This window comes from Nesoenas mayeri, assembly GCF_963082525.1.
Source record: "Nesoenas mayeri genome assembly, chromosome: 1".
In the NCBI taxonomy this organism is placed as follows: domain Eukaryota; kingdom Metazoa; phylum Chordata; class Aves; order Columbiformes; family Columbidae; genus Nesoenas; species Nesoenas mayeri.
The window spans coordinates 186,994,852-187,012,142 of NC_137541.1; the positions used below are offsets into that span (position 1 = coordinate 186,994,852).

Here is a 17,291-nt window from a genome sequence, read left to right on the forward strand (position 1 = left end):
CCCTGAAATTGTATTAATACACAAACACTTCAATATAAATGGCATAATTTTTTTCTTGACATGAAAATTACAAACTCCTGGATTGCAGTGCAAACAGTAACTGTCCCTGGAGCCTTAAAACTGTCACTTCACTGGAGGTCTGAGCCTGTCGCTTATCCCTTCTGCCTCAGTTTCTGCATTTACATCTCAGAATTACATTTTCCATTAACTTCACAAGAGGCTTCCAAGGACTGAGTGATAAGTATAAAAAGGTATATATTCAGGCTTTCAGATACTCAGTGATCTTTGTATGATTACATAAAGCTCTGAATAAAAGCATTACGTAATAGCAATAGCTATTATTAGAATTAAAATTAATATTTAACCTAATGCTGCATTTGATTGTGTAACTACTTCATAATCAGTGTGTTAATGCAGCTATTTTTTCTTAAGAGAAAAATGGTATTCCAGTTTATTGACAATAGTGGTGTTTGGAAATTTCATCAACTTCACTATTTAAACAGCTGATAGCTGATAACAGTGAAGGCATGGAAAAGAAAGAAAAGTAATTCTGATGAGAACAGAAAACATCTTCCTCTGGGTTTGAAGAAAACCACACGCAATGATCACGATCTCTGGATGCTGAAGTGCTATAAATACCAAATCATTAGTCAAAGTTTAAACTTCTCAAACTTTCTCTGCTGTTGTGTCAGCAGAATAAAATGCTAAGCCTTCTGTAATGAGGAAGAAATTAGTCAATCGGGGTTTATAAACAATGGTTTGTATGGTTAATATATGGTACTAATTTAGGTCCTGAAGCTGGCAGGGAAAGCTGCTGTTCTAAGGAGGGTGGTACCAAGTTTCAGGTTGATCCTTTGGTTCTCTCCCGCCCCCTTCCAGCATGTATATAAGTTGTCAGCTCTCCAGACCCTCTGCCAGTTCTCTCTTCTAGACTTGCCAGAAGCAACAGAGGACTAAAGATGAAGGTCTTTTTCTTATTCACCTTTTCCACTTTGTTTCTATCTGCTTTTGAACAAGCAGCTGCTTCTGCTCACTATGACAAGATTTTAACTCATAGTCGAATAAGGGCACGCGATCAAGGGTAAGTGGGCTTTATTTCTATTTTAAAAGGGTGTTTATTAATCTTTATTCTCCCCTTTCTTCTTGAATTATATTAAATGTGATTTTTCACTATGAATTCTTTATATTATTCAAGTAGAACTTTTCTCAATTAATTTTACAGGATTTTTTCCTAAATAAAAAGCTTTCTGAGGAGTTTCAAAAGGAGACAGAATACTGTCAAACTTCATAAAATGTGGATAGATCTAAAATAACGATTTCTCAAAGAACAAACTACATGTGTTTTAGAATCACTGAAGATAATTATGGATCTAATGTGATGGGACATCAGATACGTTTAACATATACTTTGAAATCTTTGAATAAAGTTGACACTTATTTTAAGGCATTTACTCTCTTTATTCCACCCTAATGAATAACATGAACTCTATTTAAATGCTTTCTGACGTGGTAATATATACTAGGAACTCATCATAAAACTTCTGTTCCCACTAGAGCATTGCGGCATGCTGATCAGCAGGGTACCCAAAAGACAATGCTTACAAGCCAGGCTGCTTGGAGACATGGAAATAATTTGAACAGCTGGTGTCAGGGAGACACATGTGTCTCAACATATTTTAATTCAGTCTTCTTAAGTAAAAAACTTTCTGTGAATAAGAATTGTTTACCCTCCAGTCTTCTTTTGTTGAATTCCCTCTGACTACTGCACACACACACACACACACACACACAGCACACACACACACACACAAACACACACACACACACACTCCCTGAGCTTTTTAACAGAAAAAAGTTCACCGGCTTCCCGCTGTAATGAAATACACATTCTAACTTTTGAACGGATGAATTCTTTTAATTGTAGAAGTATAAGAATTAGAGAAAAAATGCTTTTGCTCCATGGAATTTACCCTTGAGAAATTCCTCTTCTCTACACTACCATGCTAAGGAAAAAGTATTCCTCCTTTGAAATCTGTGACTCCTTTTATTTACATGCCAATTTACCCTTTGGTCCCCAGTAATTCCCAGAATGTTTACTTAGGTGCCTGTGGTACTCCAAATGGCTGGTAATCAAAATAGCTGATTGATTTACAGAAGACAGGGCTTCCTTCTACATAAAGAACAAGGCAATTTTCTTTCCCATCTCCCCATGACCTTCAGCTGCACAGATGTGTACAAGACAAAAACTTTAATGAAAAGAGCGTATTCACATCTTGGTCCCTGGTGGCTTGGAATTAATTCATTTCACAGGAGGAAGAGAGAAATGAAAGGCATATTGAGACTTGACTAGGCACAGTGGGTGATCACTGCCCATAAGAGACAGAGGGTCAAAACAGAACAGAGGCAAATCTCCTGTCTCCCTGGGAGGGTGGGCTTGCCAAGGAGCCCAGCTGGGCAGTCCCAGGAGCTTGCACTGCAGTTGCCTGAAAACACACCTGCCCTGATAACTGAGGCCAGATGTTCATTTCTTACTCTTCCTCAACAGAAACTGCATTTGATGCTATTTTATGTAAAACTTCCAAATATGTATGGAAACTTATTTCAAAAATGTTTCTCATTCTCACCCATAGACCAAATGTTTGTGCCCTTCAGCAAGTTATGGGAACAAAAAAGAAATACTTCAGTACCTGCAGAAACTGGTACCAGGGAGCCATCTGTGGAAAGAAAGCGTAAGTGTCCTGTTTCAAAACTATTCCCCATTCATTGAGATATAATTTTCTATTAGAAAACTCTCCTTTTCTCAGAAGCAAACTAACTGTTTCAAATGCAGAGACAGGAAGAACTTACAGGGTTACAGCTTCTATTTAGCTGCTTCTAAAACCACCTGGATAACTGATCCAGTAAGTGTTGCCAATAATAATTACAAAAGGAGTGGAACGTCTGAAAATGACAGCATAATATGCAGTCATTTTTTTAAGTTCAAGAGTCTTGAAAGTATTAGTTTCAGCAATACATCTCTGAGTTACGTATTCACAGCTCTATTTTAAACACCAAGAGATACAAGGTTAAGCGATCTATCCAAAACCACAGAAGGACCTAAGAAGCCAGTTGTGAAAAGAACTCAGCACTATCCAGCAGAGCTGTGTGCTCAGACCACACCTCTCCACAAAGGAAAAATAAAAACTCAAATTATGGTTGTGGATACAGATTAAGTCTGGATGAGTTTGTCACTCTTTTGGAACCTGTGAGTATGTTTCAATTGTCAGTTGTTCTCAGAACACAAGTCATTGCCATCTCTGTGACAAAAAGTCAGTAGTGTCAGAGTCACTACTGCTTTGTCAGGCATAGAGTAGCATCAGAGTGTGAACACATGCAAAGCCCTGAGCCCTGAACTTGGTCTGCCCCACTTCTCTCACTTAGAATTCATGATTTAACAGGCTGACATTGTTTACCCAATAAAATAATGTTTTTCTAATGTACTACATTTTCTCATGCTATTGTGCAACCACTTGGATAAATTTCTCAGCAGTTGTCACAGGAAGTAATTGTTTTTATTTCTCCATTATTGTCTTACAGCGTCCAAATAGATCTCAGGTGACATTTTCAGAAAGGCTTGAGTGAACAGGGAGTCTGGGCTTCAATTCCAACTCTGTCATATGCTATTAGGAGCATCCTAGTGAAAGCCCATAAAACTCTTCCACATGCCTAAGTAATATTTAAAACACACAATTTGCATAGTCACTGAGAGATTGTGTGCCCTAAGACATAAAAATATTAAGTTATGTTCATATAAGGTGCAAATTATATAGATGAGGGACTTCACTCCATTGAAAGTAAGATTTGTATTTAAAAGTTTCCTAATCAAGCTCAACCACTGCTTGAGATGTTAATGTAACTTGGAATACAGGCTTTTTGTTTCTGTGCCAAAGGCTTCATTAACAGAGGTTAATATGGAAGAAAAATATTCATAATGTTAGCCACATAAACCAGTTGAAGATGACTCTCTTTATAAACAAGTTCTTAAAGTGTCTTGAAAATGTTTTATGAGCAAGAGTATTTCACTAAATAAACTAGAAAAGAGGCCTTAAACAAGAAGTGACTGATAATTTGCATTTAATTAGTGTCATATTTGTATTCTCCTGATTGTCAAAGTAATGAATAAATAGGATACACATTTTCCAGTCCATTCTTCAACTTTAAAAAAATGCTTCTAAATATAGAAATTATGAAAGATTCTGGAAAAAAAATAGATATATTTAACTTTAAACAATTATACGTTGATCACACTGATTACATGTAAGTGAAAACTGAAACTATAAGCCTTTGTAAACATGTATGAAATCCATTGAATTGTTCTTTTCAGATAGAGTTCTGTGTTGACAAAATTATACGCATACACAATCTGAGTTTGTGCTGTGAAATGGGAGGGACAAAAAAAATGATGCAGAGTGTACATACATCACTAGCAGTGCTAATATGACTACAGCATTCTTTAGTGCATCTACATAATGACACTTTCATAATTAAAAAAGTATCCTTTTCCTATATGTTCTTTTTATTTTTCTTCAAAGCCAGCTTGACATTTTGTTTCATTTTTTTTTTTGGCTGGTTCAGCTGTCCTGGCTGACAAACAGTTATATTCGTAGTTCTTCTCGAACATGATCCATATACTTACTAATTTAGAATAGAATAGACTAGACTATTTCATTAGGAAGGGACCTACAATGATCACCTAGTCCTACTGCCTGACCAACCTCAGGGCTGACCAAAAAGTTAAAGCATTAAGGGCATTGTCTAAATGCCTCTTAAACACTGACAGAGTTGGGACATCGACCAACTCTCTAGGAATCTTGTCCCAGTGCTAGAGCACCCTCTTGGTAAATAAATGTTTCCTAAATGTAAAACTGTAAGACTCCCAAATGATTGTTTATGTGAGAAAAAAAATGCCTCCAGTAATGATTTTTGCACTGTTAAAACCAGACATGTATTCAGTAGTCAGGCAAGGGCCTTAGGGAAAAAACTGAAGGAAGATGTAGGAGGAGGAAGTTTTCTTTCATTTTCTTTCTGAGAAAATGTTTTCAGTGCTTTGCCAGTGTGCCATAAATCAATGGAGCAAGTTATACTTGTGATACCATGAGATACTGATTCCAACACACGGTCTTGCCTTTCAAGCACTGCCATGGCTTTGAAGTCTCAACTCTAAGGTCTGTCTAGACATGAAGAATGATATGGCCTCACCAACGCTGAGGAAAAGGCAGGATTTTCATGGGCCAGCCTGTCACCCTAAGCTTTCTGCCATTGTAAACTGTATTGATTAATAATTTCTTACTTCCTTAAGAAGGTGGAAGAAAGTAGCAACAGTAAGTTACAGTGATTGTAGTACAGATCATAATGTCCATCTTACCCAAACAGGCAATTTGATTATTCTTAATCCCCAGAAGTTTCTTTGGAACATAATTGACTGTCTGAAATCCTAACCAGTCTCTCCTATTTTGATTTTGGCCTTGTTTTTATAAGCAAATTCAGACAGGTTAAAACCCATTTTTCATACAAATTGCAGATTTGTATCCATTTGATGATGGTGATAATAACAAATTTCCAGTCAAACTAAACTGTGTGTGGTCATTTGCCCTGCCTTTACCTTCAGTTTTTTCAGACCTATAGGTTCATATTTTTTATCAGAATCTTGCCTTCTCCTCCAGGTGGCATTATAATACTGACTTCCCTTTTCCTTTAGTGGACATGCTGCAAGTCATCCAAAATACTTCACCTTTTGAGAAAAGTCTGCCATACCACTGGCTTCTTTGGCACTACATTTTATTCCACTACAAACAGATTGGGAAGAAGGCTATTTCCTGAAAATGACTTAGGCTGAAACTTGGATATTCTCAAAGCCAGTTTTGGAAAACAACCTACTCCTGTGGTTTTGTTCCTAGATACATATCATGTCTTCCCATTACAGAAAATCTGACCTCAGCACTAATCTGACAGGGAATTCATTACTTTGCTGAGCTCCAGAAGTAAAATGAATTAAACAGTGATAGATAGGTTCATGTGTCAGGAAAAACAGTTTGAAGCAACAGGCAGTTTGGACTCATTGAACTGAAGTCAGGTGGTGCCTTTGTTCTTTTCACTAACTTGAATTTAGAGGAGTGTAAACTGTAAAACGCTTTGCAGAGCCTGAAGCCCTTGAGCTGTGGGGCTGGATGGATTTGGGCATGAGACTTTACACAAAACTGTTACCTACCTTCTCCCTCCCCTTTTAACACTCTTTTTAAGCACTCACAGAGCAAGGCTAGAAAGGAAAACTATGTATGAGAATAAGTTAAGTCATAGAACTACTGTGGGGTTTTTTGTGGCTGTAATAGAGCATCTGTTATAACTTAGTCTTAGCTGTTAAGGGGAGTTTTATACTCAATGCACTCGGAACAGAAAAGCAGACATGACTAATGCAGTTACTTTAAAAAGAATGCTTATACAATGGACAATGGCTCTTCTCATGTTAATATCTCCATGTTAAAAAGTCCTCCTTAACTTGTATGTATGATGTATAAAATGTTAATTTAATAATAATTTTATTATTTACACTTCCTATCTACTGCTGTAAATTTCCAATTTGGATGCAACTTAAAGTTTTACTAAAATCAAAGGGTATTGGACCAGAAGTCTTTCCAATGTTTCTATGCCAGGAAGGGGTAGAAACAGATGAGTCACAGAGCTGATTTGAATAAACTAAAATCCAGATCTGTTAGCCAAGAATAACAAGGACATAAGGTAGTGTAGCTCTGCCCCTTTTTCCTTTGGAATATACTCTTTTAGATGAGGTCAGAACAACTTTTTGCTAAAAAAAAAAATAACAACCAACCAACCAAAAAAAATGCCCCAAGACCAAACCAAAACACCAAAAACTCAACAATGCAGCATTACTTGTTATCCGAATAACTGCTTTCTTCACTTGGGCACCACCTTATATTGAACTAGTAGGGAGGTACAGATGAGGATGACATATGGTGTGAGATGCTACTTCCCTCGTGCACTGTGTCAATATGTGTGTGGTGCTGAGGAGCTGTATTTTGAACTGATTTATATCTGATTCTAACTTTATTATGGGATCCTCCATATAGACCACATTTCTCTCATCTTTCTCACAACATTCTGAGCACAGCTGACACATGGACCTTCTAACTGCAGTCAACTGTAAGGGAATGTGAATATAGTAAGTAAGAACTTAGAGTAAACCTTGATGACTGAAAAAAAGCTGGGGCTGTACATAACAAGTTTCATGGTAAAAAAAGGCACTGATCTTGTAATGCTTGGCTAAGAGGCTTTTTCTTTCTTAACTATGTTCTTCAGCCAATTTTCTGCCTTTCATTAATTGTATCATTGTTGGGTATGGTAAGAAGACTAAACTTGCCATGTCTTATTCTATTCTTATAACTCAGCTTTCTCTTTCCTTTGTCCAGAAGCTGATTAAAACTGCAATCTTTCATAGTTGCTCATGGGTTGAGGGGGAGATATTTTTTATTCCATGGAAGGAAAAAATATTTTCTCATGACAAAGCAGTTCACACAGCTGGTAGAACATTTAGAAAACTATTCTGCTATACAGTTTTCTTTAATCAGATTTTTCATTATTTTAATTAGCTTCTGGTAGGATCATGGAGGAAGAGTATAATACTAATTTTCTTGTTATTTGAAAAATCTGTAGCGTAAAGTGTATGCTCTTCTTGCATTCCCAAGAAATAGTCATTCAGTTAATTGTTTTAAAGAAAGAGATGTATTAAGAAGAACTATGGAAATACTTTCAATATATGGCTTCTCAGTTGGAGAGATGAACATGGCAGAAAGGTGAATGTGCCATGTATATATGTATATGAGGGCATGGAGACAAAATATTTTCATAGCACAGAAAAATGAAAGACTATGTGTTATTTAAAAACTTTATTCTTCAGCATCTCTATCAGATTTCTGTCAATTATGGAATTATAATCTAAATATCTAAAAATCATAATTTGTAATGCTATTGCTTTTCCTGTCTACTTTCATTTTTTAATCTCTTCTGGTAGTTTGGATATTGAAGGTCTTAAGTCCAACTTTTCATTTGAATAAGCAGTTCATTTTAAATTTTTGTGGTTAATGCTCTGTCAGCTTTAGTTTATGGAAAATGAGAGAAGTGTACTCAGCTGCCATCAGATTCTACCAATTAAGATCTGAAATGTAGTGGTTAAGACTCAGTAACAATCTTCAAGGATTTAGTGTTCAGAACTCTATCACTACCAACATCAGCCATAGCTGTAAAAATATTATGTAAAACTGTGATGGCAGTTTTTCCTTGTCAGTCCCAGTGTACAATAATTTGAAAAGTAATATCTGAAGTCTAATGTCTTAATGTTTTAGACTTTAGTAACATTGTAGAATTTGTTGGCTTTCCCTCTCCTAAGGAACCAAAATCAACTCAGAGATAAGTTTAGTGAATTTACTCTTCTGTGTAAGAGAGGAGAATTTGTCAAGCAGATGTATGGTAGAGCCTTTATTTCTATTATATTAATTAAGAAGACATTATATTTTATACTGCCATTAATGCTAAATTATCAGTTAGCCCTGGTTTGCTGTTATGTAGAGCTTATACATATTCAAGAATGAGAATATTTTGTTGACATCATTATATAATAGTTCCTAGTCCCCGGTATTGCTAAATTCTATGCATGCTCTGCTGACATACTCTTTGAACTCTATTTTTGATTTGTTGCAGTCTGGTTTTCATTCTCATTACGTTTATCAACGAACTTTGCCTTGTGCCTACCCATCTAGTCTTCAGTGACTTCCTTCTCTATAGTCTGCTTTATGTCAGTTTTTAAATAGTTCTCTCACACATTCCCGAAGCTTCTTCAGTCTTTCTTGAAAAACTGAGCCTCTGCAATCCCACTTTCTACCACCATACATTCCACAGGATCTTCATCTAAATACTTGCTTAGTTCCTCTATCCAGTATGAAAGTGACCTCATGTAGTTTTGTCATTTTAATTTCTGTTTAGTTTTTTTTTTTCCTTTACAAGCCTGCTGCCATCAGTTCCTTTCAATGTCCTCACTTACTTTATTTTTCCCCTTTTCAATCCCATCTAATTTTTTCAAAGTAGACCAGTTAAACTAATTTTCTTCAGCTGTAATTGTAGTCACATCATATTTTAATAACTTTATATGAGTTCCACCTTCCCTCCCATATTTCTTCCGAGCACTTACACTTAATGATGGCAGTTATTCTGAAAATCCAAAATTCAGTAAAATTCAACCAGTTTATCATCTATACAGAAAAGATTGAAGGATGAAAAATGGGTTAAGATATCTGGAAAGCATATACTTAGCAACTTAGAATGAAGACATGAATTAAAACTTAAAAACATAAAAATTGGGCTCAGCTAAAATTAATGTACTGTTTTCCTGTATATTATTTAGTTGTTATTTTGTCTATCTCCCATAGAACCGTCTTATATGAGTGCTGTCCTGGCTATATGAAGATGGATGGTACAAGAGGATGTCCTGCAGGTACAAGTTTATTTTAATATGAATGAGTGTATGGAAAGCATTACCACACAGGAGACTTTCACAGGTGGTCATCTTGAGAAGTGACTGCCTCTTTTTCAGAATTACTGCCTGAGACACATAGCTTCATTTGCATACAGCCAACACAGTCAAAAGTCAGCCAGCACTAACTTGAATCTTGGAGCTGAATTTCAGAGCTCCTTCCATTTACTGGGTTGTAGACAAATAATGGTGTATTCAGTTCTCAAAGCTGCCAAAGAACTTTTATTCTTATTCCCATCACACCCCAGAATAATGTATAGCATACCAGTGAGATCAGAAACCCAGGATATGAGGTATGACATATTGAAATTCTGTTTATTCCTTTTCCTGATAAGATTTAAATCTTATTAATAGAAGAGTGTTATAGGCTTTAAATAAACTATTAATGAGAAGGAGTGAAAATGAAGACAAGATTTCTTGATTTCTCCTATTTGTGATATTCTGTTTTGCATAAATAAAATTAATTGCAGCAAGGAAGAGTAATTTGAGAAGGAACATATTTCATAACTTTACATCCCAATATCTGAACTAATACTTTTACATTCAATGCCTATAATTAGGAAAGATGAATCCTGTTCTCATGCAAAATGATTTTAACTGTGAGACTATGGTCGTTCTTACTCTCCGAATGAATCAGTATATGCACAAACCACACACTGGAAGAAGAGCAAGATGCCTCACAAGAAGAATTCTTGTCCACTATGACCAAATGAAACCCACTCCATTGATATTTTTGTGATTGTAGATGGAATTTTCTCATGCTCTCAATGGATAGCCTCCAATTTCAGGTTGAGCTGGCACAAAACAAGACAATTCTTCTAAAGAAAGTATTATAATACTAAGTTTTGTTTGATCTAATTTTTCGTAAAGCAAAGCAAAAAATAAACAACAAGCAGATGTGTTTTGGATGATTTTTGAGTGTGTTGACAATGGAATTTTAATAGAAGCACATTGTTTTAATATTGACTTAATCAATTTCAGAAAAGCAACACTATTGTCCAACAAAAATAAACAAAGTAGATTGTGAGAAACTGGATGACTGAAAAGTTTATAGTATTCTTATCTCATGTTTATTTTAGTTGCTCCTATTGATCATGTATATGGTACACTTGGTATTGTGGGAGCTACCTCCACACAGCAGTATTCTGATGTATCAAAGCTGAGAGAAGAGATTGAGGGACGAGGATCATTCACTTTCTTTGCACCAAGCAATGAAGCCTGGGAACAATTAAATTCAGTAAGTGTGTGTGTGCATGCACGCATGTGTTAAAGGGAGTTTCTCTTTCAGCTAATGTTGTTTTAGCTGCAACAGCTCATCTATGATAAGGATGACTAGAAGCAATATTGATATTTTACACATAAAAGAATATTACTATTACACAAGTTACAACAAAAGGGTTTGCATGTTTAACATGCATGGCTGAAGCTGGAGAGTCTGAATGCATTTTCAGAAGTAACAAGCAACTGTGTTTCTTTTTTAAACACTTGCATGACAAATATTAATACTCTTAGTGCTTAGCATAGTTTGGGGGAAACTGAGAGGAATTCCAGCAATTGCATGATTTAGATTATAATTGTACTTTGTCAGTGATTTAGGTGTCCTTCCTTCAATAATGTTAAATAAATATTGAATCAAAGCCCCTCCAGTGATTGTCTGTGATGAGACTTCTTGTCTTCCACTTGTTAATGAATCAGACTAAAACACCATTTAAGCAGAACCAGATAGATATCAAAGTTATCAAAGTCTTGTCTCCTAACAGGAAACATCCATTGTTGGATTTATTGAAAGCATGTGTTAAGGTAAAGCAATATGTACCTCTTTCTGATAGGAAGAATGTTTTGAAGTTTCTAATTAATTAAATTCCTTTCTTTTTCAGGAAATTCGTAGGAATTTGGTTGACAATGTAAATATTGAACTATATAATGCCCTCCACCACCACATGGTAAATAAGCGCATGTTGACAAAAGATCTCAAGAATGGCATGACTCTGGTGTCCATGTACAATAACCAGAAATTGCTTATTAACCATTATCCTAATGGGGTAAGTCTATTTTTTTTTTCCCTAATATAATTATTCAGTTGCCACTGACAAAAGTAAATAAATTTTATCTTTGAAGCAATTTCACCTGTTGTGTAGACTAATCACTAAGAAAGAATTAACAAACATACACTGGTTGCTATTCAGAAATCAAAGTTCAAACAAGAATGAACTTTCCTTCTAAAAGTCAAAGAGTTTTGTGGCCAAAATAAATGACCATAATAAATCTGAGAACAAAATTTACTGCTAATTTTCATATGAAATTATTAGAATTTTTTAAAAACTGGTGTGCATGGTTAAAACATTTAAGATTTTGGGGGACACACATCCATTATTTGCCTGGAAAAAAATAAGTTTTATAAATGCTAGGAATCTCCCAGTCAAGTTACTCATCTTTGTTTTCTTAAATGCATAGAAGTGTTTATGTTGAACTACAGTTTACATCAGTAACAAAAATTCAATCACCATATTAACCGGATATGGAAAACAAATCTGAATAATTGCAATAACAAATAAAACATATCTGCTGATAGCTTTCCAGAAGTTTAGTCAGACTTTCAAATCTTACAGGGTTTTACTTAAAAGTTAAAACAAAAAGTGAAAGAACTACAGTGAATAGATAATATACAGTACATAGATTTCCAGTCTGTAAGAATCAGATTTCAAGTGTTTGATCAAATTAATGCTTAATCTTATACTGCTTGATTCTTCAAATATAGGTTGTTACTGTTAACTGCGCCAGGATCATCCATGGCAACCAGATTGCTACCAATGGTGTTGTTCATGTCATTGACCGTGTCCTGACAGCTGTTGGAAATACCATTCAAGATTTCATTGAAGTCGAGGATGATCTTTCATCTCTTAGAGTAAGTGGACAAAACCAAAACAACAAACAAACAAACAAATTGTTTCTTCTTTCTTTTCTATTTGTGTATGATACTTGGAACTAAGAAAGGTTAGTTCAGTAAGAGGCAGAAATAAAGTAAAATAAGAACTCCAGCTGATGTTGCAACCTAGCTATATAAAAAGACAAAATATATTTTACAGAAAGAATCCGCTTCTGCTGTTTTGTGGATCCTATAGGACCACATCAACAAGACAGAATGTGTCCCTGTACATTCAAAAAATGTGTCTTCTTTTCAAGCACGGAGGTAATTAAACGTGTGAGTGTAAATAGTAGATACCCCATTACTGGAAATATTCAAGGTCAGGTTGGACAGGGCTCTACATAACCTGATCTAGCTGAAGAGGTACCTGTTCATTGCAGATGGTGTTGAACTAAATGACCTTTAAAGATCTCTTTCGACCCAAACTATTGTAAGATTCTATGATTTAAGTTACAGTGTCTCATGCTAGATAAATAATTTCAAAATGGACAATAGAAAATTGTAAAACCCCCAAATAAATTCCAGAACTTGACTCATCGCAAGTGTCAGAACACCAGTAGAGATATGTAGAAAAGACTTTTCTTGCAGAAGCAGGAAGCAGGTTCTTCTGTCTCCAAGTTTTTAATTTCCCTTCCTTTTAGAAAATGTGTCTGCTTAATGTGATGGCTTTTCATGCTGCACATATTTAAAAAAATATGCCATGGTTTTGCAAATAGCTATTGTCCTTTTCCCTCCTCCACCTCCTCAATAAATACAAAATATATTTTAAATGCAGAGGCATAAAGGTGGCAAAGACCCTCAGAATTCCCCAAATCCAGTCCATGATGCTTAGAAGCAACCACATGCTTTAATCTCTTTAAAAAAAATGAATATAAAAGCCAAATCTTTCTAGTCTCCTGGTGAAAATTAAGCTTTCTGTATTTTATTTTTTTCCTGTGCATTCCTTTTTATATCTCTTCTACTTGGGTTTTACTTTTGTAGATTCTAAGCAGACATTTTCAGCTAATCCTAGATGAGGTCTTACCTATTCCTCTTATATTAACTTGCATGCTTCCATAACCCTGCTTGAAAAAAACTTACTGGTTTCCAGGATACACACTAGTGTCATGCTTGTTTTTCTTTCAGATGCATCACATTGCAACACTGATTTCAATCTAGCATTAAAGTACCTGTGGGCACTAGGCGAAACTAGACAGATAATACATTTTGGTAATATTTTAAATAACAAGCATTAAAAACTCAATTTATTTTCTAGGCTGCTGCCATCACATCAGATGTCTTGGATATTCTTGGAAAGCCTGGTCATTACACACTCTTTGCTCCTACTAATGAAGCTTTTGAGAGACTTCCAAGGGGAGTCTTAGAAAGAATCATGGGTGACAAGGTGGCTTCTGAGGGTATGTAACCTTTCTTTGAAGTGAGAAATACAAGTGAGTAGGTCAGAAGGAAGAAACTAAATTATTCTTGTGGCTCTGAAGTCGAGCACCTGTACTTTTATACACATAGAGGTTATTTCTTCTGTCTGTCATTTTTCCAGTTACCTAAGGATTCCAGTTCACTGAAAACTTTGTTTCCAAAACAGTGTAAATTAAACTGTGAAAATATAGGCATATTGATGCTTCTAATAGTTCAGCTACATAGTTTTCATAGAGATTCCTGACTCTAGAAATGCAGGGCTATCTATAGGACTCTCTCACAGCTTTTTCATGAACAGCTTTTTCATACAAAAAGGAGATGTTCTTGTAAAAGGCAAGTGCTGCCCTGCAAGTTGAACTGAATTTACATTATGTATTCTGACACACTTGACAGTCAGCACACATTCTTCTGAGAACTACAATAAAAATTAACAATAACTGAATCAATCTGTTATGTGAACAGCAATATAATGGACCACTAAGCAACTGAAGGCTAAATTTATGAGCTCCACTGCACTAAGCAAATTCTTCATCATTTTATTATAGTCTGATTAAGTCACTGTGCAGTATCCCAATGTAGAATGGTGAAAAGAGGGGTCTGGGCTAATTTTAATGTGAGACCATGACTAACAATGGGATCTTGAAGAAACATTATAGTTTTGTTTTGGTTTTTTTTAATTATTTTTTCCAGTTTGCTTCCAGGAATTTTTGCCTAGTTCTTTTGGTACCCACAGAGGACTACATCAAATCTCACTTATTTGGTAAAGCATGATAAAATGTAAATCTGGGGTTGACTTCATGTAGCCTATAGAGTTTTGTACTTGGAGGTCCATTTGGAGAATATCATCCACAGTCACTGAACTATATATAATACTTTGTTATATGCAGATCACAGCATAACCAGTTTTGGTTTTGAAATATAAGGGATGCCAAAGATTTTTGACCATAGATGTTGTTTAGAGGACTATAGTGCCAATTCTCATACAATAACTTTCAATAATCTTTGAGTGCAAATAAGAAAATATGATAGGTAAGCTAGTAAACTATTAAAAATAGTGTAGATGTAATGATATTATATGTGAACATATGTGTCCAAACACTTATATATGAACTTCCTTCTCTTTTTTCCAAAGCTCTTGTGAAGTTTCATATTTTAAATACTCTCCAGTGCTCTGAAGCCATCACAGGTGGAGCCGTCTATGAAACCTTGGAAGGAAACACAGTTGAAGTTGGTTGTGATGGTGACAGTCTGACTGTGAATGGCGTGAAGATGGTGAAACGCAAAGATATTGTGACAAGCAATGGCGTTATCCACCTCATTGATGAAGTGCTAATTCCTGATTCTGGTCAGTGATTTGTATGAAAAACTTCTTACAGTGAAGATATTTTCTACAGTCTTACCTAGATTCACTCAGACATGTTATTATGGATAAGTATGGAGAATCAAAATCAGGGAAAGGGATAAATTGTGTGTTAAAATACTTTTTATTATTATTATTATTATTCCTTTATTTGCAGCCAAACAAGTCATTGAGCTTGCGGGTGCCCAGCAGACTACTTTCACAGACCTGGTGGCACAGTTAGGACTGGCATCTTCCCTAAGACCAGAAGGCCAATACACTCTCCTGGCACCTCTGAACGGTGCTTTCTCAGGTTAGTAGCCTTAAGAGATTATGCTCTGAATGTCAAAATAAACAAGAATATATGCTACCCTGACAGTTTTCTAAATAAGCCCCTGTACTTATTCTGAGTCCCAAGGAAAGAGAACCATGGGAAGAGATACCTCATCCTTTCAAAATACATACCATGCAGAAGGTCAAAATAAGCCTAATAATGGGGCTGCACAGTTTGTATTGGTATCATTTGTTAACAGAAACGGTATCACTAAATAAGATACAAAATATGCGCAGATTGTGAGAAATGAAAGGTATTAATGAATTGCCCTTTCCCTTAATCTTTGCATTACTAACATTAGATTCACAATATATTTATTCTCAAAAAATTGTACAAGAAGGTTGGTATTTTCCAATACATTAGAGCAGAGAGAAACTAACACAAATGTATAATAAAACAGGTGTTTGCATATCTGTAGAGGTGGACACATAGGCATCCTGCTGTTCCCTCAAGAATTTGAATGTTAACTCACCACCACAGAAGAAAATTTTGAATGGTTTTATGGGGCACGTGTAGAAAGGATATAAAGTATATAAATTGCTATATATTCATATCTAAATGGCTTTGTAGATGACACCTTAAGGATGGATCAACGCCTTCTTAAAACAATTCTGCAGAATCACATTATAAAAGTGAAAGTTGGGCTCAATGAACTATACAATGGACAAGAGCTGGAGACAATTGGAGGAAAACTGCTTAGAGTCTTCGTGTATCGCACGGTGAGTGAATGGGGCTTTCTAACAATATGTATCCCAGCTATGAAAATGAAGAATCACAAAGAATAAAATATAAAGAAAAATAAAACCTCTGACATTTACCGTTACAGCTATCCAGCAAAAATCTTTAAGCTTTTAAGCTAGGAAACAGTGAAAATCTGATCTTTATCAATGAAAACTTTGTTTGCATGGAAAACTCTCTGGGAAAGCAAAAATTATTCCAGATTTGGCACTCCATTAATGACAATTTTTTAAAGCTAGTTTTTAGAGCTAATTAAGAACATTCTCAAGAAATAAAGGAGTTGAGTTTGGAATTATTTACACCATATTAACTTACTCCAGATTTTCCTACTTTTGCTTTCTCAAGCAATACCAGATTTCCTGGCAAGAACACACACTTTGAAATATATATGAATATTATTTTTAAATTTAGGATCCTGTTGAGAAGTATGCATCCATCTCATTTTACTATCTACATTTAAATGTACATCATTGTGTGAATAGCTACACCACTTTCTCTTTTTATCAGGCTGTATGTATTGAAAATTCATGCATGGTCAGAGGAAGTAAAGAAGGAAGGAATGGTTTTATTCACATCTTCAGACAGATCATCAATCCAGCAGAAAAAACATTGCATGAAATGCTAAGAAATGATAAGCGGTTTAGGTGAGTAGCAGTTTTGACAGCACTGAGATTTTCCTACAGAGGATAACTCTATATACAGCACAGCAGGTCTGAGAAAAAGCTGTCAACCATGGGTTGTTGGATTTTGGTGGGCAGCGAGGATAGGAAAAGAGTTATTACCTTCTCAAAAAAAAAAAAAAGGCCTGGGGGGTGGTGTGAAGGAAAAAGAAAAAGCATTCTCCTCCAGGTGTATGGTGAAAGGACTCCCAGACTTTACACTAGAATGGTTGTCTACAGCACATAAGAGTCAGTAAGCGACCAGAATGAGCAGAATGAGAGGAATAAGAACACAAAAG

At 35.5% G+C, this 17,291-nt stretch overlaps 1 protein-coding gene across 1 annotated transcript in view; it reads left to right on the forward strand.

Moving 5' to 3' along the window:
• Positions 1 to 959: 959 nt before the first annotated feature.
• POSTN (periostin) overlaps positions 960 to 17,291 on the forward strand; it is a gene marked incomplete at both ends in the record, with an annotated part of 32,319 nt that continues 15,987 nt past the window's right edge. The window contains 11 exons of the mRNA XM_080344069.1: positions 960 to 1,081; positions 2,631 to 2,729; positions 9,477 to 9,541; positions 10,660 to 10,817; positions 11,458 to 11,622; positions 12,339 to 12,485; positions 13,762 to 13,903; positions 15,055 to 15,267; positions 15,440 to 15,574; positions 16,166 to 16,314; positions 16,841 to 16,977. Coding sequence (XP_080200195.1) covers positions 960 to 1,081; positions 2,631 to 2,729; positions 9,477 to 9,541; positions 10,660 to 10,817; positions 11,458 to 11,622; positions 12,339 to 12,485; positions 13,762 to 13,903; positions 15,055 to 15,267; positions 15,440 to 15,574; positions 16,166 to 16,314; positions 16,841 to 16,977 — 1,532 coding nt within the window. The remainder of the gene's footprint in view (positions 1,082 to 2,630; positions 2,730 to 9,476; positions 9,542 to 10,659; positions 10,818 to 11,457; positions 11,623 to 12,338; positions 12,486 to 13,761; positions 13,904 to 15,054; positions 15,268 to 15,439; positions 15,575 to 16,165; positions 16,315 to 16,840; positions 16,978 to 17,291) is intronic.